General features: G+C 41.6%; 1 protein-coding gene across 1 annotated transcript in view; it reads right to left on the bottom strand.

Annotated features, from left to right (window-relative positions):
• Window positions 1-297: 297 nt before the first annotated feature.
• FAT4 (FAT atypical cadherin 4) overlaps window positions 298-16,997 on the bottom strand; it is a 233,508-nt gene continuing 216,808 nt past the window's right edge. Inside the window, exons 16-17 of the mRNA XM_084627409.1 lie at window positions 8,874-9,135; window positions 298-3,614 (exon numbers count right to left, since the gene is read on the bottom strand). Coding sequence (XP_084483535.1) covers window positions 1,738-3,614; window positions 8,874-9,135 — 2,139 coding nt within the window. The 3' untranslated portion in view covers window positions 298-1,737. The remainder of the gene's footprint in view (window positions 3,615-8,873; window positions 9,136-16,997) is intronic.

Raw genomic sequence — 16,997 nt, 5'->3', positions numbered from 1 at the left:
TTAACTCATTATTTAGGTTCTGTCCCTGGTTGACATTACACCACAGATATGAAAACTGCAGAATAAAAGGAATAGCTCAATACTTAGTGGAGATGAATTAATACGTCATTCACCATGACAGAACTCCGTGCATATGTCTGAGGCCAACAACACTGTTCTTAAAGACCATATGCCATGGAGGAACTGGTAAAAAGAATATCAAGGGATGAAAACAGAAAGAGAGTAACAAATAAGAAGTATTTTGAATGATATGCACTACACTTTTTAAATAAATATTTTAATTCTATTATTGGCATTTACAAGTAGAAAGCATACAGTATGTTACAAATTTATCAAAAGGTGAAAAATATGGATGTTACATAAGTAACAAATGTAAAAAAAAAAGTATTTTTCTTACCTTCCCTGAAAGTAAGAAAACTATTCAGCATAGGAAAATATTGATATCAAAAACACAGTTTAGGTAAAAAAAAAGTCTTTACACAGTACAATAGGATCTTCAGGTCCGCAGGAACACATGAAGAGTTTTGTGAATTTCTATTTAGCCTACACATTTTAGGGGATTCGGAACAAACAATAAGCTATTGTAAGTCAATCTGCGAGGAGTTTTCTCTCATATCAGCTCCAAAATGCTAGAGTGCAATAATTTTTTATACAATAAATAATTCTTCAAAAGTTTCTGTCTCAGAAACTTGTGTAATGCAGAAAATGGTCACATGGCCTAGGCAGTGCTTTAATAATAATTATAACACTGATCAGAGTGCTTTATGACATCTAAGCACTTTACAGATGTTAGCTGATGAATCCTCACAACACCCCTGTGAGGCTGGCAAGTAAGTATTATTATCGTCATGCTCCCATTGTACAGATGGGGCAATTGAAACTTGAGAGATTGAATGATTTGACCCATGGCTGAGCTGAAATTAGAACTCAGGAGCTCCTAGTATCTAGTCTGGTTGCAATCCATTAGAACATGCTGCCTCTGTAGGCTCTACTATCTGTTTGATCTGACAACTTCCAATAATTTCATGCCGGGGGAAGCACTGGGGGAGTGCAGGGGTGGGGCATAAGACTCCAAAATATTTCATAGTGATTCAGAAGCTCTCACACAACTTTGTCAATGAAAAAAATCCTAAAGTGCTGGACAGGTTGAGCCGCTTCTAGCACCTCTTGTATGGATAAAACTTACAGCACTGTTGCTAGCAATTACTCAAGCTTATTTCTTCCTTAAAGTTTACACATAGAGGAATTGCAGGATATGGTAAGTACATTTTCTGAGAGACTCTAATAGTGTAATTCCTTCATTCACCCTCCTTCTTCCATGTGTCTCTCAAGGGAAATGAAATCCTCAATACTCTTGCATTGCAAAACAAGTTATTAAGTTGTAGACAATACACACACTCCCCACAATAAAAACATCTGAGCTTATTTTCAGATCAAAACATTATTAATTTAAAAATCACAAACCAAACAATGGTAAATAGGAAACCCTTTTCAAATGCTGCATGCTGAATGTCTCGTTTTTAAAATACAATGCATGCATGAGAAATAAATTCACCCAAGCATAATTAAATTAAAAATGTTTTAAGTCTGTTTCAGCAGCATAATGGTTATTATTTTTAAAAGTCTCCTCCAACCACACTGGCCTGGGCTTAAAATGCTGACTTTCACTTATCTACAACCATACAATGGTTTCACCATTCCATGATTTTGCATTTTGACAATGCTAGAATATGAAGTCTATACATATTGTTCTGCTTCCCCATCTTTGGAAACGGGCTTTGTTGTACCACCTTTGCTTTCTTCATTTGTGTTTGCTGCTGCTGCTGCTTTTTCTGGGAGTGATGCCAAATCTTTAAAAACATCCACATAATGTCCAAAACCTGGACCCCAGTTCAAAAGGTTGTCCCAGTTGAAATTTCCAGTTTGCTGTCCAAGCTTTATGGGCAATGTGTTCTCAGCAATATTAGATGTTGTTGCTTGTGCACCTACAGGCCCACCCTCAGCTCTCCGGCCAGGGTACCTCCTAGGCTTCAGCCTAGCACCATAATTGTCTTCATCATCTGCATCTGACTCATTGACTTGAGATAATTTGGGTATTCTGGATGTGTACACCATAGGCTTGTCTCTATCATACTCCATTTCTGAGCAAGTGAAAGACTCATGGGAGTCACTATCAGATGATGATTCTGGAGCTGGAATACCATCAGCTGGATTCCTTGTTCTTGACAGTGGCCTTCTGCAGTCCTCCTCTGAAGAAGACCTTCCGTGATCAGCACTACAGATGCTTGGATTTCTAGGGCGAGGAGTGTTAAGTCTTTCCACCTCTTCAATAGAGAGTCCTACAGGAGGAGCAGTCTCCAGAGGAATCTGTCCTATTGGTTGCTTTAGGCGACTTCCTGGTCTGGAACCATGAGTTGCCATGGTCTGGGGACTCTTACTTCTTCTCCCTAGTCTAGTGGCATAGTTAAAAATTCCAGGCTGGCAGACATCATTGTGCATCTCCAAAGGACTCCCTTCTCTTATTGACAGATGAAGTTCCCTTGCTGGACTGTTTCTGTAGAAAGCTGATGACTTGGAAAATGGAGCAGGGCTGTGACGAGACAAAGGGTTGGGAGTAGGGCATGCAGAGTGGCTTAAGGAAGTTGTCCTTAGTCCCTGACTGTATGAAGGTTGATAAGTCAAGCTGCTTGCTCCCAGTGGCATTGGGGACTGCCTTGCAAAGCCTAGTGGGCTATGCCTCTGGATAGAGAATTTGGGCGTGTGACTCCGGAACTGCTTGTAGTGCTGAATGATGTCTGCGTCTGAAGGAGCAATGCTGCTTGCATTTTCAATGTCATAGTGCTCTATCTCAGGTTCAGGGGAAGCCAGAGGGGCACTGGGTATAGTCTCTGTATTATGGGGTATGTCTGTCTCATCATAGATGAGGTAAGGGTTTTCTCTTTCAATTATATCAGGTTTAGGGTTCCCTTCAGGCTGCTTCCTGACAGTCATGTCATCGCCATAGGGTGGAATGTTGTCAGGATCATCAAATGCAACATTCTCACTCCCTTTTTTCTTCTTTTCCTTTGTTTTCCTCTCCTCCTTTGGCACTTTTGTCTTCTTTCCCCTACACTGATTACAGAGGATCAGGCTAAGGACAAGCAGGGCAAGAACTGTAGCACAACTGCCAACAATAGCAGGAACAGCCCAGAGTGGCAGAGAGAGCTCAGCCGGGTGAGGGTGAGGGACGCATATGTGTCCTCCATTGATTCCACCCTTGCACACATGCCCCTGGGCACACAGGATACCAAGACAAGCCACTACAGTCTCACATGTTCTTCCTGTGTATGATTCAGGACAGCTGCAGGTAAATCCAGAATGCGCACCAGGTTCACAGCTGCCACCATTCTGGCAAGGGTTGGAGGCACAGGCTCCTGGAGGGACACATTTATATGCATACCACTGGTTAATGCACATTAATTCACCCCAGCATGGATTGCTGGCACAAATGTTGGGACCTCGGCAGCCAATCTTCACAAAGGGGTCCGTTTTGGATATGGTAGCAATGCTGTGCTTTCCACTGAAAGGAAGGCTTTCTCCACGATACTTCACATAGGCAAAACAGCCATCAAAACCTAGGGAGAAAGAACAACAGTCACTTTGGCACCTCAAGAGACAGTGTCCACACAATCAAAACAAAATTCCAATGTTCAGTGTCAAAAAGGAATCTCACAGAATAGTCACAATATGCAAGGTGATTTCTATGATTGGTAGAAAAGTTCCATACAGTGCATACTCAACCCTTATAATGCAACTGTTCCTGTAGTTTTGTAAAGGACCAACATTAAAAGCAGCATTTTGGATAACCCAAGAATACAATAACCTTTATTTACCGAAGTCAATTTAATCAGTATGCAGTGTCTCCTGCAAGTGTAAATTAGTAGGCCAAGTTATGCTCTTAATTACACTCAAGAAACCTTACTGATTTCAGTATCATTGCAGGGGTGTGACTGAGGGCATAATGTGTCCCAATAATTTTAGCTTTAAAAATATGTTGTGTTTCATTTAGGTGAACAGATAATTATCTTAGTTACACTAATATCAATCTGGAGTAATCCACTGAATTCACTGGAGTTACTGCAGCTTTGCATCAGTGTAATTGACATAAGAATTGGGTCCACTGCCTTCTCAGGTTTAGCCTCAAATTTTAAGAACTTACTTTCTTTTGGTAGTTATTTGCCTGGGGGTATTTAATGAGTCATTTGCTCATAAACTTTTTGATAAAATCTCACTATCACTGCAAATGGAGCAAGCATGGAAACCTGCTTTGAGAAAAGTGTTAAGGAGCAACAGGAAGGTTAAATAAAGAAGGATCATTCTAAAGAACTTCTAGCACAACATTTACTAGACACTGTTAATGGTATTTTTTAAAAATAAATATTTTTCCCATACTGTATACAGAGTGATGGAAGATAATGACAAGCAAGCAGTTAAATAATTTATCTGAACATTATTCTCTTTGAATAGTCACTTTATAAATGATTTCAAAACATCTTGCAAAAGGCTTTTTTTAAAGTCTGCTAAATAAGGAGTTTGAGAGAGCTTGAGTTTTATTAATACAAGTTCCAAACCCCAGGTTAACAAAAACATGCTTAGGTCAAAATTTTCAAACCTGCATCCCAACTGTAGGCATCTCGTACTGAAATACATGGCCTTTTTTTTTTCAGAAGCACAGAAAAACACTGATCATCCCACAGCCCCCAGTGCCTCCAGTATGTCGGAAAAATCAGGCCACTTTTATGTAGGTGCCTAAATATGGAGGTGTAGGCACCCAAGTTTGAATATCTGAATTCAGTTTTTAAATGTAAAATAAACATACATTGTATAGCACAAGACCCATTTTTGGCTTGGAAATCATCTGCTGCAAGCTTTTTAGCTTGGAAATAAAGCTCACACCAAGAGAAAAAAAAGCTTCAGATTAAAAAAGGCATTTGCAAACATACACATTTCTGTCATCTGGTGACAAGATTAGATGTGAGCTTCGAAATAGAAATGAATATTTTTGTGACTGTCACCTGAGTCTCTAAACTGTGCTGTGACCCTTCGAGATGCTGTTTAAGGGTTACATTTTCAGATCTTTATTCTAATTTTGCTTTTCATGGAAACAGAATTATTATGCTAAAATACTGAGTAATCAATGGGTGACTGAATTTAGGAGAATCATACATTTTCTTCCCATATAACTTCTAAGTTCACCAAATCCATTATCAGATTACAGACCCCTTTAATTAAAGAGATGGTTATGCAATTGGGACTCCTATGTCCAATGACTTTATATGGAAACCATCCATAATCTTGCCAGGAATGCATATATGCCAAAACACTAGACTGAAATCAAATTTATAAATTCACTCCCTGGTAAAAAATATGCATGAGCATAGTTCAGACAATCAGTATTTAAAGTCCCCAAAAGGAATTTCAACATGTGTTCACTCTACAGCCTTAATTTATGACAGAGGTTATTCCTAAAGCCACACATCTTCATGTCATCCAAGATCTCAAACCTTCTTTTCCCTCTGACTTTTCCCTTATCTCTAAATCTGCCTATCACCCTTACCTTGACCCTGGCTTTGCTGAAGTCCTGATTCATGGCTTAACAAATTCATGGCTTGTCTAATGCAATTAATTTTTTCTGTAGTCTTTCTAATGTCCCACTCTTTAGACTATAAATATTCCACTGTGCTATAGCCAGAGTCCTCACCTCTATTGCTTTAGGAATCAGGATGTTCATGGCTTCATGCCTCTGAATCTAACAGGTTTGGGTCTAACACCATCTCTTAACTATGACCCAGGTTTTCAGAATTGTGAAAGCAGGTAGGGCTATATTATCCCTGGTTGTTGTGTCTTCAAGGGAGCAAATCCTCCCAAGAGCAGAGTAGTGGGATGCAAGTGGTACTCTTCCTCTGTGCACACAGGAGTTCAGGGAGGGATTGTGCTTCCCTGAGACACAGTCCTTTGCAGCAGATCCTTGAGGCAGTGAAGCTTTGTATTGACCTTTACTCCCTGGTATGGCTATTTGAGACAAACCAATCCATAATTTACACATCTAATTACTGTGAATGCACACACAGTTGTTGTAATACACACAGATTATGTGCGTGCAGAAGTCTGAAAATTTGGCTCTGAATATCCGGCTATATACCTATTCTACAACTCCAATATTGGCTGTCTCTCGGTCTCCTCCCTGAAGCTTTCAGAAGTTAGAGGGTGATTGGAGGATAATTCTTTCACTAGTTTCTATCTGGAACTCTCTCCTCAACTCTAAGTCACTGAGGGTTTGTCTACACTGGCACTTCATCGGCAAAACTTTTGTCGTTCAGGGGTGTTAAAGAAATACTCCCCCAAATGACTAATGTTTTACTGGCGAAAAGCACCGGTGTGAACAGCACTTTCTCAGCAGGAGAGACAAAGCCTCTGCTGCTCTCTCCTGCCGAAAAACAGCAGCTACACTGCGTGGTTTTTAACGACACGTAGGGTGACCAGACAGCAAATGTGAGAAATCAGGACAGGGAGTGGGGGGTAAAGGAGCCTATATAAGAAAAAGAGCCAAAAACTGGGACTGTCCCTATAAAATCAGGATATCTGGTCACCTTAGTGACATGGCTGTAGTGTAGCCATAGCCTGAGTCACAGCAAAACTTAATATCTCACTTTAAAACCTTCCTTTTCTCCTTAGGATTGATTGTCTCTAGAACGCATTGTTGTGATGGCTTGTTTGCAGGAAGCTATTCAAAATAAATTGCATCTTACAGAATATAATAAAAATGCTTGAGAAAGAAGTAAAAAAATATGAGTGCCAATCGAACGATGAAATATAGCAGTTTTAAATTACAAACAATAAAAGAGGAGTAAACATTTCATTCATTACTGATGTCTGAGAAAGATTCACAAGTGTAAATATTATCGTTGGAGGTGACAGATTGCAGATATTTATACTAACATCGCTATAAATTGTGGAGGACTCTTTAAAGATGCCTAGCATAGAGATAAATGGTATGAATATTGACTCTGCTATGAAATAGCAGATTTAGTCAAGGCACACTGGATGGCAGGACTGACTTTAGATTTCAAAGGACACTATTTTAAAGACTGTGCACACTCTGATGTCAGAAATGAGAGAGTAGCTGTTTTCAGTGTCAAATATGTTATGATCAGAGATGCGAGTCATATTGTATTAAGGATACTGCCAAGTTTTACACACATGCTCTTCCTATGCCATGGCAGTGATAGGTTTCTTTTGTGAAAGAGCTGTGTTTTCTTTCATCATTGCTCTAATATTCATTTTTGCCTATTTTTATATTTCTGAATAAAGGGGAAATTGAGGATTTAGGTTCAGGTTGGGAACCAAGTAAAATGGAGGATTTGCTTGTTTCATTCCTGGTGGTCTCTTTCTGCCAGACATATGATCTGTAGCAATTGTGATTGTGTCAGGTCTACTTGGGTTTCAGTGCATTATTGGATTTACAATATTAGATTTACAATATTGGACTGCCCCCCATGTATGTTTTTGTCTGCCTCTCCTAGTACTTCAGAAATTTTCAAACATCTGAGTTCACACAGAGTTTTATATCTCCTCTTTGTAAAACTTTGGTAAATCCTACACAATGTAATCCAATATTTAAAAAACATGAAAAAGATTTTGGAGTGTGCATTCCTAATGCAAGCCAGACTGTCAGAATTTGTTTATTTCTCCATCAGTCAATGTGTTAGGAGTTACTGTCCTCATTTTTCTTTATTCCTGCTTTGCTCCAAATTTCTCTATTTTTTAATGCATAGACTGTGGTTTGGTCATAAAACACATATGTAAAAAAGGATGGGGTCAGATATGGCCTGCATGCAATTTCACATCACATCTTGCATCAACTCACCATGAGTGGAAGTCATTGTTTACATTGGATATTGTCAAAAATGTGAAGTGTTAACTTTCAACAGTCAAATTACTTTATCTGGTGACAATCTTTTGAGTTAGTCAGGTTTTCAATATGAAGACTGATTTTTAAACATATGTCTGCTCTGCCAAGCATACCTCACAGTCTGCAGTTAAAAATCATGTCTATCTTTTCTTATCACAAGCAGAATATCAGCTAAAAAGTTGACTAGTTCTGTTATCAGAGTCTTATATTGATGCTTTAACTCTCTAAGGGAACTGATTTATTCTCAACAGTTTTACATTGTTCAGTGGGTGTTTCTTATTGCACTTAGTTTCTGTTTCTCAGATGAAGAAAGAGGAGGATTTACTTCTGACAGCAGCATAAAGCAGAAGGAAGTTGGAATTGCAGAAATCATTGTAATCACATTAATGACAGGCCAAATAGTGCAGTTCTTACTAAACCCCAACTGAGGCAAAATTCTCATTTACCTGGGTAAAACATTTGCCTGGATTTGCAAGATTTGGACTAAAGTAAGAATATTTCAACTGATATAAGGAAAATAATAAGATTTATTCACTGTCTCAGATTAAAGAGACACAAAGAGAAATATGGCATAGACATAGGCTGTCATACAGTATTATGCATTTTTGATCCTTCAAAAACTAAACACATTCCTTTGAAAACAAAAACAAATTAAAATACATAATAAAAGGACAAATCTTGCAGTCCTACTCAAGAAAAACTGTCATTGATTTGAAATGGAAGTTTTCCTGACTCAGGGTCTGTAGGATTTGGCCTAGTAATAATCCCTACAATATTTTTTTAAAACATTTAGTAAACGGGACCCCCTACTTGAGGTCACAGGTGTAAATCGACCAGTGTTTCATATCTTCATAATTCACTCCTGTCAGGATGATGTTTTTAAAAGATATATACATATGTGTATGTGCATTCTCTTTTTTACCTGTCTCGGTGCTTCTGGGAGCGTGACTTGGTGGGATTCCTCCCAGAGAAACTGTAAGAACGTTAAGTCCTCCAAAGTCTTGTGTGACAAGGAGAATCTCTCTGCTGTAGATCTTGTCAATGGATAGAACAGTGGCAGATCCGTTCTTTTCAATAAGGAGGGAATGCCATTGACCATCTGCAGTGTAAACTTCAGGAATATTCCTCTCCACTTTCCCAGCAACTCCAGCATCAGATGTGTAATGCACTTTGCCACTCTTTATCTATAAAGACATTGGGAAAAGGCAAATGGTATATTATTAAAATTACAACAATGCACCACAAATAAAACACAATGGCTCAGGGTACCGTTTGATCATTATAACCCAAATCATTTAACTGTTATAAAGGAAGGGGGGAAAAGCAATGACCATTTTAGTCACACAAATAAATGCCCCTAATGTATGAAGCCACCTGAATTTGCCTTTAGTGAGATTCCACATTTTTTTCTTTTAAAACCAAATTATTTTGCATTAATATACAGAGAATATACATGATATGGGCACTACATAAAGTCATCATTTCTGGTACAAAGTAAGATAATTGGATATAGTCAATAGTATCTTATATGTTCTTGTTGAAAAATTCAAAATGGTGAACAATTTTTCCTTGAAAAAATGTTTGTCTTTGCCAAACTGATTGGTGTCTGACTGATATTCCCTTAGAAGTTCACGGATCAAATGCTCTAAGGTCCATTGAACAAAACATGTTTTTGCGCAAGCATTTCCAAGTGCTTCTTTTTATTATAAGTGTCTGTTTTCAGAACAAACAGACACTTCCCTTGCCCCAAAGAGCATGCATCTAGTTTTCATTTTGACAGCAAGTAAGAGTAACAGTCAGCTAGGAGCAGAAGGGATGAGGAAAAAGCAACAAAATCATCTGATTACTCAGTTTAGACACATGCATAACAAAATGGTTCAATTTTCCTTGTCTCACTCGAAGCAAGCACTCGAAGAAGTATAGACACTGATAGCATTTGTGAAGTTCCGTAAACATAATACAGTTATTTCCATGAAGAATAAAGTTACCCAATCAGAAGTGTGAGGTGAAGCACTGGGTAGCATGATGCTACTGCTCTAGTTTCTAGAAACTGTTAAGCACACGAGTGTTCTATCTTCATGAAAGAAATAATGCATGATGCAGGCTGAAGAGTTTGGGTCTTACAGATTAGATCCTCATCACAGCTGTCAGAACATGCACATGTCTTGGCAGCAGTTTGAAATGAATGACTGCTCAAAGGACTAGAACGTATCCAGCATATTTTGCCACTTGGGTCAAGTTCATTTTCTAGATATACCTGATAAGTCTGATAGATAAGTCTGATAGTTAATGGATACCTTTTTAGAAAACTTCACAGCAAATCAGAGTATCAGAAAATGTTTGATTTAGAATGTCTTTAATAAAGCTCTGCAAAAATAGAAAGGGTGCTTTTGTCTTTGCAAACCCAGGTGGCATATGTCTGAACTACCCCTCAATATAAAAAGAATCCCACATTTGGAATGTCAGCCACATAGACTGTAATAACGAAACCAACACCATTTGCTAGATTCAAAAGTATTCTTAAAAAACCTCATTAGAATGAATATGTGTTTTTTTACATGATGTGAAGTTTTGCACTCTGCTATATTTCAATTAGTTCTTAACTTTTGTTATTTGGTCTTTTAAAGATGAAGTGGAATGGAGACCGAAGAGTTTGCCTTTTATTTGTCGATTATGCAAAAAGAAAAAAATCATATGACCCAACATTTTCAGTGCCCACTGAAATACTAAACCCCAGAACTGTAATTTTTAATGCCACATTACATAATTCTTCTACCTGCCAACAACCAATACATTCCCTAGTGATTTATTACCCTTAAGGACTGTTTATTTTTCTTTAAAATTCCATGTGGCCAATGGTAACAGACACATAAATAACATAATACTGGCATATAGAAAATATAAAATTTCCAGTGACAAGGCTGGATTGTGACTTCTTCAATCTGGAAAAAGGAATGTGGCTCCTAGTTCCTTGAACTACACCATATTTCTAAACTCAAAACAAATGGTTTGTGCTGATAACACTCTGAACGATCCCATTTCTGGGTTTTATTTAAATGGTAATGAGACTGGCAAATGAGCTATAAAGAAAAGCATGAACCGCTAAGCAAAAACAAACAGAATCCAAAAGATGATCATCTAGATGCACTGTTAATAGCCTAAGAGTTCCCTTTACTGAACAAACAGCTTTTTATTCTTTTACATCTATGTATTTTGCTCTATGATTCTTTCCTTTTTTAGTTGCAGTGATGATTTGTGGGAAAGATTTGTGAACAAAAGAGTGCAGTTCTGGCATGACAACCTGGTGATGGTATATGCCCTCCAATTCACTCAGAGTGATGAGGCCAGTGAGATATCTGCCCTGAAGCGTTTAACTTATAATATTTGTTTTACTGCAAACATGTGCCCACAATTGAAAACAGCATAGCCAAGACTTTGTCTTGATTACAGGTGGACAGAAATTGAGACTTGGCAAACAAGGAACCTGACGAGATGCAGCTGGCCCTTTGGAACCATGGCTCATGACTGCTCTTGGTTTAATGCAGAGATCTGTAGCACCTAAGACATATGTTGGGGTTTCAGGGGATTGAATCAATTTCAGAGGAGGGTAAGTGTGCCTATGATTTGGCCCATTCTTGAAGATCAGGTACTGTCACTATTGCATGGTGGGCTGGCATAATCAACCATTGCCGCTCGCTTATCAGACATGGTATTTTCCTGCAGGACAAAAGGTTACCCAGATCCTGCAGTGGGTTTTTGGTTAGGACATTGTTAGTGGTCTGGCTTCAATCCAAAGGCCTTAGGGAGGATCCCCAATGACCCACCAGTATAGAGATTCTTTGAGTTTGAGTTCTTCATCAGATATGCCAGTGCGGCCAGCCAGTGTCCTTGTTAAATGCTGCATTCCTGATGGTATTTTTGGAGCATTTAGAGTCAGTGAATGATGCCTGGGTCATTAAGGGATACTTTTGGTAGGGCTTTGGAGTTTAGGGACATAAAGTGAGGGGAGCAATAGGTCATCTGGACTGTGAGGATGTCAAAAACAGATCAGGGAGGGCAAGGTGCGTCCAGAGAGCTGCAGGAGAATGGTGAGGCAGGGATTAGCCCAGTCATGGTATTAAGGGCTTACACAGTAGTTGCCTGGGGATAGGCATCTCTTTCTTCAGTGTGAGAGGAGACACTTCACAAAATTCCAGCTTGTAGCAGTCTTGAGAATGGGGCCTACAATGATGGGATTCCTACTAGTGCATTTGGCTCACGCTCATTCAAGATTGGAGCAGTGACATCTGCGACCCAACAGTAGGGTGACCATATTTCCTTATGCTGAATACGAGGCACCTGGTAAAATTATTCATATTCAAGCAAGTCCAACAGCAATCAATCAGAACTATGCAGTACAAACGTCCAAATTAACATCAAGTTGACTGAGTCCCTCTTAAAAAGAAATACTGTGTAGTTGGATTCTTTTTATTTACCTTATCTTTAAGACTTTAGGGTTCACATGGGGAGGGGCCACACACACACACAAACACACACGAGAGGTGACACATCCACACTTCCATAGATCTCTCTCACACGGGGGAATGGGGGGAGAAAACCGTCAACCCAACCCTCCCTGCCCGGCAATATCTGTCCTCCATGCCTGGCTGGGCTCCCGGGACAGACTTGCCTCTCATGGTACCTGGCGCCACATGTTGCCGAGGCAACACATGCCCCCCTCCCCATTTTTCTGCCAGAATGTGGACAGCAGTAGCCTTTAGGCACTGTGTGGGTGAGTGAAGGGACAGGAGCTGCTTCCAGTTACAGTGGAGGGTAGGGAGGATGACCTGGCCCGTGACTTTGCAGAGTTCATTTCTTCTCTCCTAATCCTCGCTCCCCTGTGGCTGGAAACAGCTTGTCCCTTCCTGCCCGCACAGTGTTGAAAGGCCATTAACACTTCCGGGCTGCTGCTGGCCATGGACATAACCCAGCCGCCTTCTGACCCCTGGCTACAGCATGGGCAGGAATGGGGTAAGCCCTAAGGATGAATTGTGCACCACAACCCAGGAACCCTCACTGCAGGGGCTTCAGCGAACCTGGCCAAAGAGGTGGCTTAGCAGAGAAGGGAGTCTAGGGGATGGAGCAGCCCCGTGCTCCCAGGGGGCAGGACCCAGGGCAGTGTGTGTGTGGGGGAGGTGAAGAGGGTGCTTCCGTGGAGCCTGCAGGGTCAGGGCACAAACAGGCTGGAAATCACTTCCTCCCACCACTCCAGAGCTTAGCTGAGGGCCAGAGAGGCTTCCCCGTGCCAACACTGTACGGGGCTCTGGCACTCAAGGGCTCCGCTCCTCCTGGCCAGTGCACCGGGCTGGAGGGTCTTGAGCTTTCCCAAGGCACTGGCCCAGCCAGAGGCAGTGGGGGAAGAAAGGAGCCTGCCGGCCAGGCTGTTGGTGAACTGAGCACTCTGACCAGGGGCTGGTTCTCTGTACAGCGCTGGGAGTGGGACGCGTCCCACCAGGCGGGATATGGAGGAGCAGCGGGGCTCGGGGAGGGGCAAAGGGGCAAAGTAGAGAGAGGACAGCGAGTGGGAGAGCACATAAATGGCCAATGCATGGGCAGCAGAGGCGACACATAACCAGCTGCCGCCTGGCACCTGCCTGCACTCACCAGCCACCGCAGCTCGCAGCCAGTGCCAGCTTGAAATGGGATGGAGGGCAGGGCCCTGCTGGCCCAAGATCCAGCACGTAGAGGGGGGCTGTGCTGACAGACCAGCAGGAGGATCAGCCGGTCCCATGTGCTTCAGCTTTGCCCCACCACCAGCCTCGCACACCCACCCCCATCGTCAGCCGCTGGTCCCTCCTCTCACCACTAGTCGGCGAGCAGCTGGCAAGCAGGGATCCAGCCAGCAACAGGACCTGTCAGTACTGATGTGGGGAGACAGAAAATATGGGACAATTTGCCCATTTTTAAGAAAAAGTCAAGACACCTGCAGGAGGGCTTAAATACGGGACTGTGCTTTAAAAACAGGGCGTCTGGTCACCCTACCTAACAGGGAATAGGGGACGGACAGGTACAGGCAGTTGGTTGTTGGCATTCAACTGCACACAAGATGTACATGCAGCCCCTGGTTGAGAATCAGAGTTCAATGGTGTGAATGGCTAGTTTTACTTTTTAAGCCAATTTTCAGGAACAAGGAATGGGGTTTTGTTTTGGCATGGCATTTCACCTCTTATACTCTTTGGCAGCCACAAGCAGCCACTAGACATGAATTCTGTGCATAAGGAGAAAACAATTTGGGATTTTATAGGTGGGCTGACTTAATCATGAAGGTTAAGAGAGATTTAAGGCAGGTCAAGGACCTCTTGGGGGAGGGGGGGAGGGAGAAATACTACAGCAGAGGATATGGGAGTGGCACCACAGGTTGACAACAGCTGAAGGTATGTAAAGTGGGAAGTCAGGGACCAGGCATATTTTTAACCACTGTTAAGGAAGGAATTGTTAACGATCTGGGAACCTGGTTGGGTGGTGGAGTGGAGGCAGCCAAATGAATTGCTAGATCCTCATTTTGGCAGGTGTCTGATGCAGGTACTCATTCCATAGGTCTAGTTCCCAGATGAACCAGAATTGGAAGTGGAACTAGAGCGAGGAATGCCCTAAAGAAGCTGCAGAACAGGGGTTGCAGATCCTAACATCTGGTATGAGGACACAACCCACTCTCCTTGCCTCATTATCCTCATACAGAGGAGCAAGGCTGAGTCCCAGCAATGGGATGCGACCAGATTTGGAGGGCTGATGGCAGCTTTCAAATAGGTGGAAATGATTAAGGAAGGAACAATGACCTGCACTGTATGATTCATTGCTGGATACTTCCCAGATGAGTTAACAAAGTCAATTAAACCACATCTCTCGCATCTTGTCTTTCTTCCTGCACATCTGGGATAAAGGACCATAATGATCATTTGATCTCCGGTATGATACAGGCTATACAATTTCACCTAGTAACTGCTGCATTTATCCCATCATTTCTGACTGAGCTAGAACAGATCTTGTAGGAAGACAACAAATCTTAATGTATAGACTTCAAGTGATGGAGAATCCATCATATCCCTTTATAAATTGCTTCAGTGATTAATTACCCAAACTGTTCCCCCTCCCATTTTTACTTATTTCCAGTATGAATTTGTCTAGCTTCAGCTTTGAGCCACTGGATCTTATTATGCCTTCATCTCCTACATCAAAGAGCCCTCTGAGTCACAAAGAGAAACCTAATTATGAAAGTTCACCGAATTCTCCAACTTTTGTCTAAACGAAAATACTTGCAATCTTGATGGTCCTGATTCATCACTGTGTTACTCCAGTTTTATCCTGTTGTAGTTCCATTTAAATCAGTGAGTTGTAATGGGTAAAATGGAGTAAAGCAGGTGTGATTTAGGTACTGTAGCTTATTTATAACATGTTCTAGTATTGAAACATTCAGATTTTTACCACTTTTCCATATGCTTAATATCTTACCGCTCAAATATGTTAACAAGCCACACAAATCAAGTAACCAAATAATTTTGAAGGTGGGCCAAAATATTCAGACTCAGATTACAAAAATTAAGCACTCAAATAAGTGGCGTGACTTTCAGAAGTGCTGAGAATTCACAACTCTCAGTGAAGTCAATGGGCCTCTAAACTCAGGCCGACAAGATTGATAATTTTGGCCACGGTACATAGGGCATCATACTACCAGAAGGAAGAGCTGGATTTATGATTTGATCTCAAGCTCTGACTTTTCCACACTGAGAAAAGCAAGGCCTGATAATACTATAGAGACGATCCTCAGACTGCATTTTCATGAAGGGGTTCTGAAAATCTCTAATTGCCCTGGACAGGCAGGAAGACAGACAAGATACAAGGAATGTGGTTTAATGAGAATGCAACTTTATTAACTCATCTGGGAACTATCCAGCAATAAATCATATAAGGCAGGTCATCATTCCTCCCCTAATCTGTTCCACTTGTTAGAAGGCCCCCCTCTCACCCTTCCACAGCTGGTCCCCAGCCTCTGGCTGGGAACTCACCACCCTCCCTTCATATGAGGATTGAAGGACTAGGAAAGGGGTTTTTCTCCCCACTGTACTAGACATTGGGAGCCCCAACCCTATTCCTCAGCTTCTTTAGGCGATGACTTCCCCTAAACTTCCAATTCCAGTTTGTCAGGGAACTGATAAACCATCGGATGGTGCCTACACTGGGCACCTGCCAAGTTGTGAAAACCTGAATCATACCTATGGTCCTATCCATCAGGTCCCTGGGCTGCTGTGGGAAGAAAAAAAAAAAAGCCTCCACCCCACCCTGATCAATCTGCTAATGAGGGAAAAATTCCTTTCCAGTCTCCAAAAGGCAACCAGCACCATATGTATAAAACAGACCCGCAAAAACAAAAACCCAAACCCTGCCCCCCCCAAAAAAAACCCCCAGTCAACCCCCTACCCCAAACAAATAAACAAAGAACAGCCCTACACTAATCCCAGGGATGGAAGAGTAGATCTGCTGGTCAGTAGTGGTGCGTAGGCTTGTATGTCCTCCCCTCTGTTGCACAGGAGACTATGGACTTCCACAGAACTCCTGCCTTACTCACTCTCAGCTACATCCTCCTTCTCCCCTCTACAAGGAAGCCAGCTCTCACAAGAGGGAGAAGGGCTGGTGAGGGGGGGGACCCCCTTTGAAGGGGACATAGCTCTTTTCCGCCTATAGCTTCAGATGATGACCCCCATCTCTGAAGCTGCTGGGGTGCATTGCTGCTGCCTGCACCCATGCTGTAGCTTCACCACTGCTAAAAATGATGGGCGTCCTAGTGTAAACAAGCCGCTAGCACTTTAACCACCAAAGCCTACTTTGTCTTTTTTTATCATGCTTACGAAGGTTGCCTGCCAAATTTCCACTGTAGGCAAAATTTAAGCATTGTATTTATTCCCATCAAGTTAGTCTTCACTAGGCCAAGTTTGCAGAATTGAAAACAAGATCTCCTCAGATGTTATGAATCAAGGGGCACAACTTGCAGCTAGGGATGCATAAAATATGG

Source organism: Lepidochelys olivacea (assembly GCF_965140295.1).
Source record: "Lepidochelys olivacea isolate rLepOli2 genome assembly, chromosome: 4".
NCBI lineage: Eukaryota > Metazoa > Chordata > Testudines > Cheloniidae > Lepidochelys > Lepidochelys olivacea.
The sequence above is the reverse complement of the archived record's forward strand: the minus strand, read 5'-3'. Positions and strand labels throughout refer to the sequence as shown.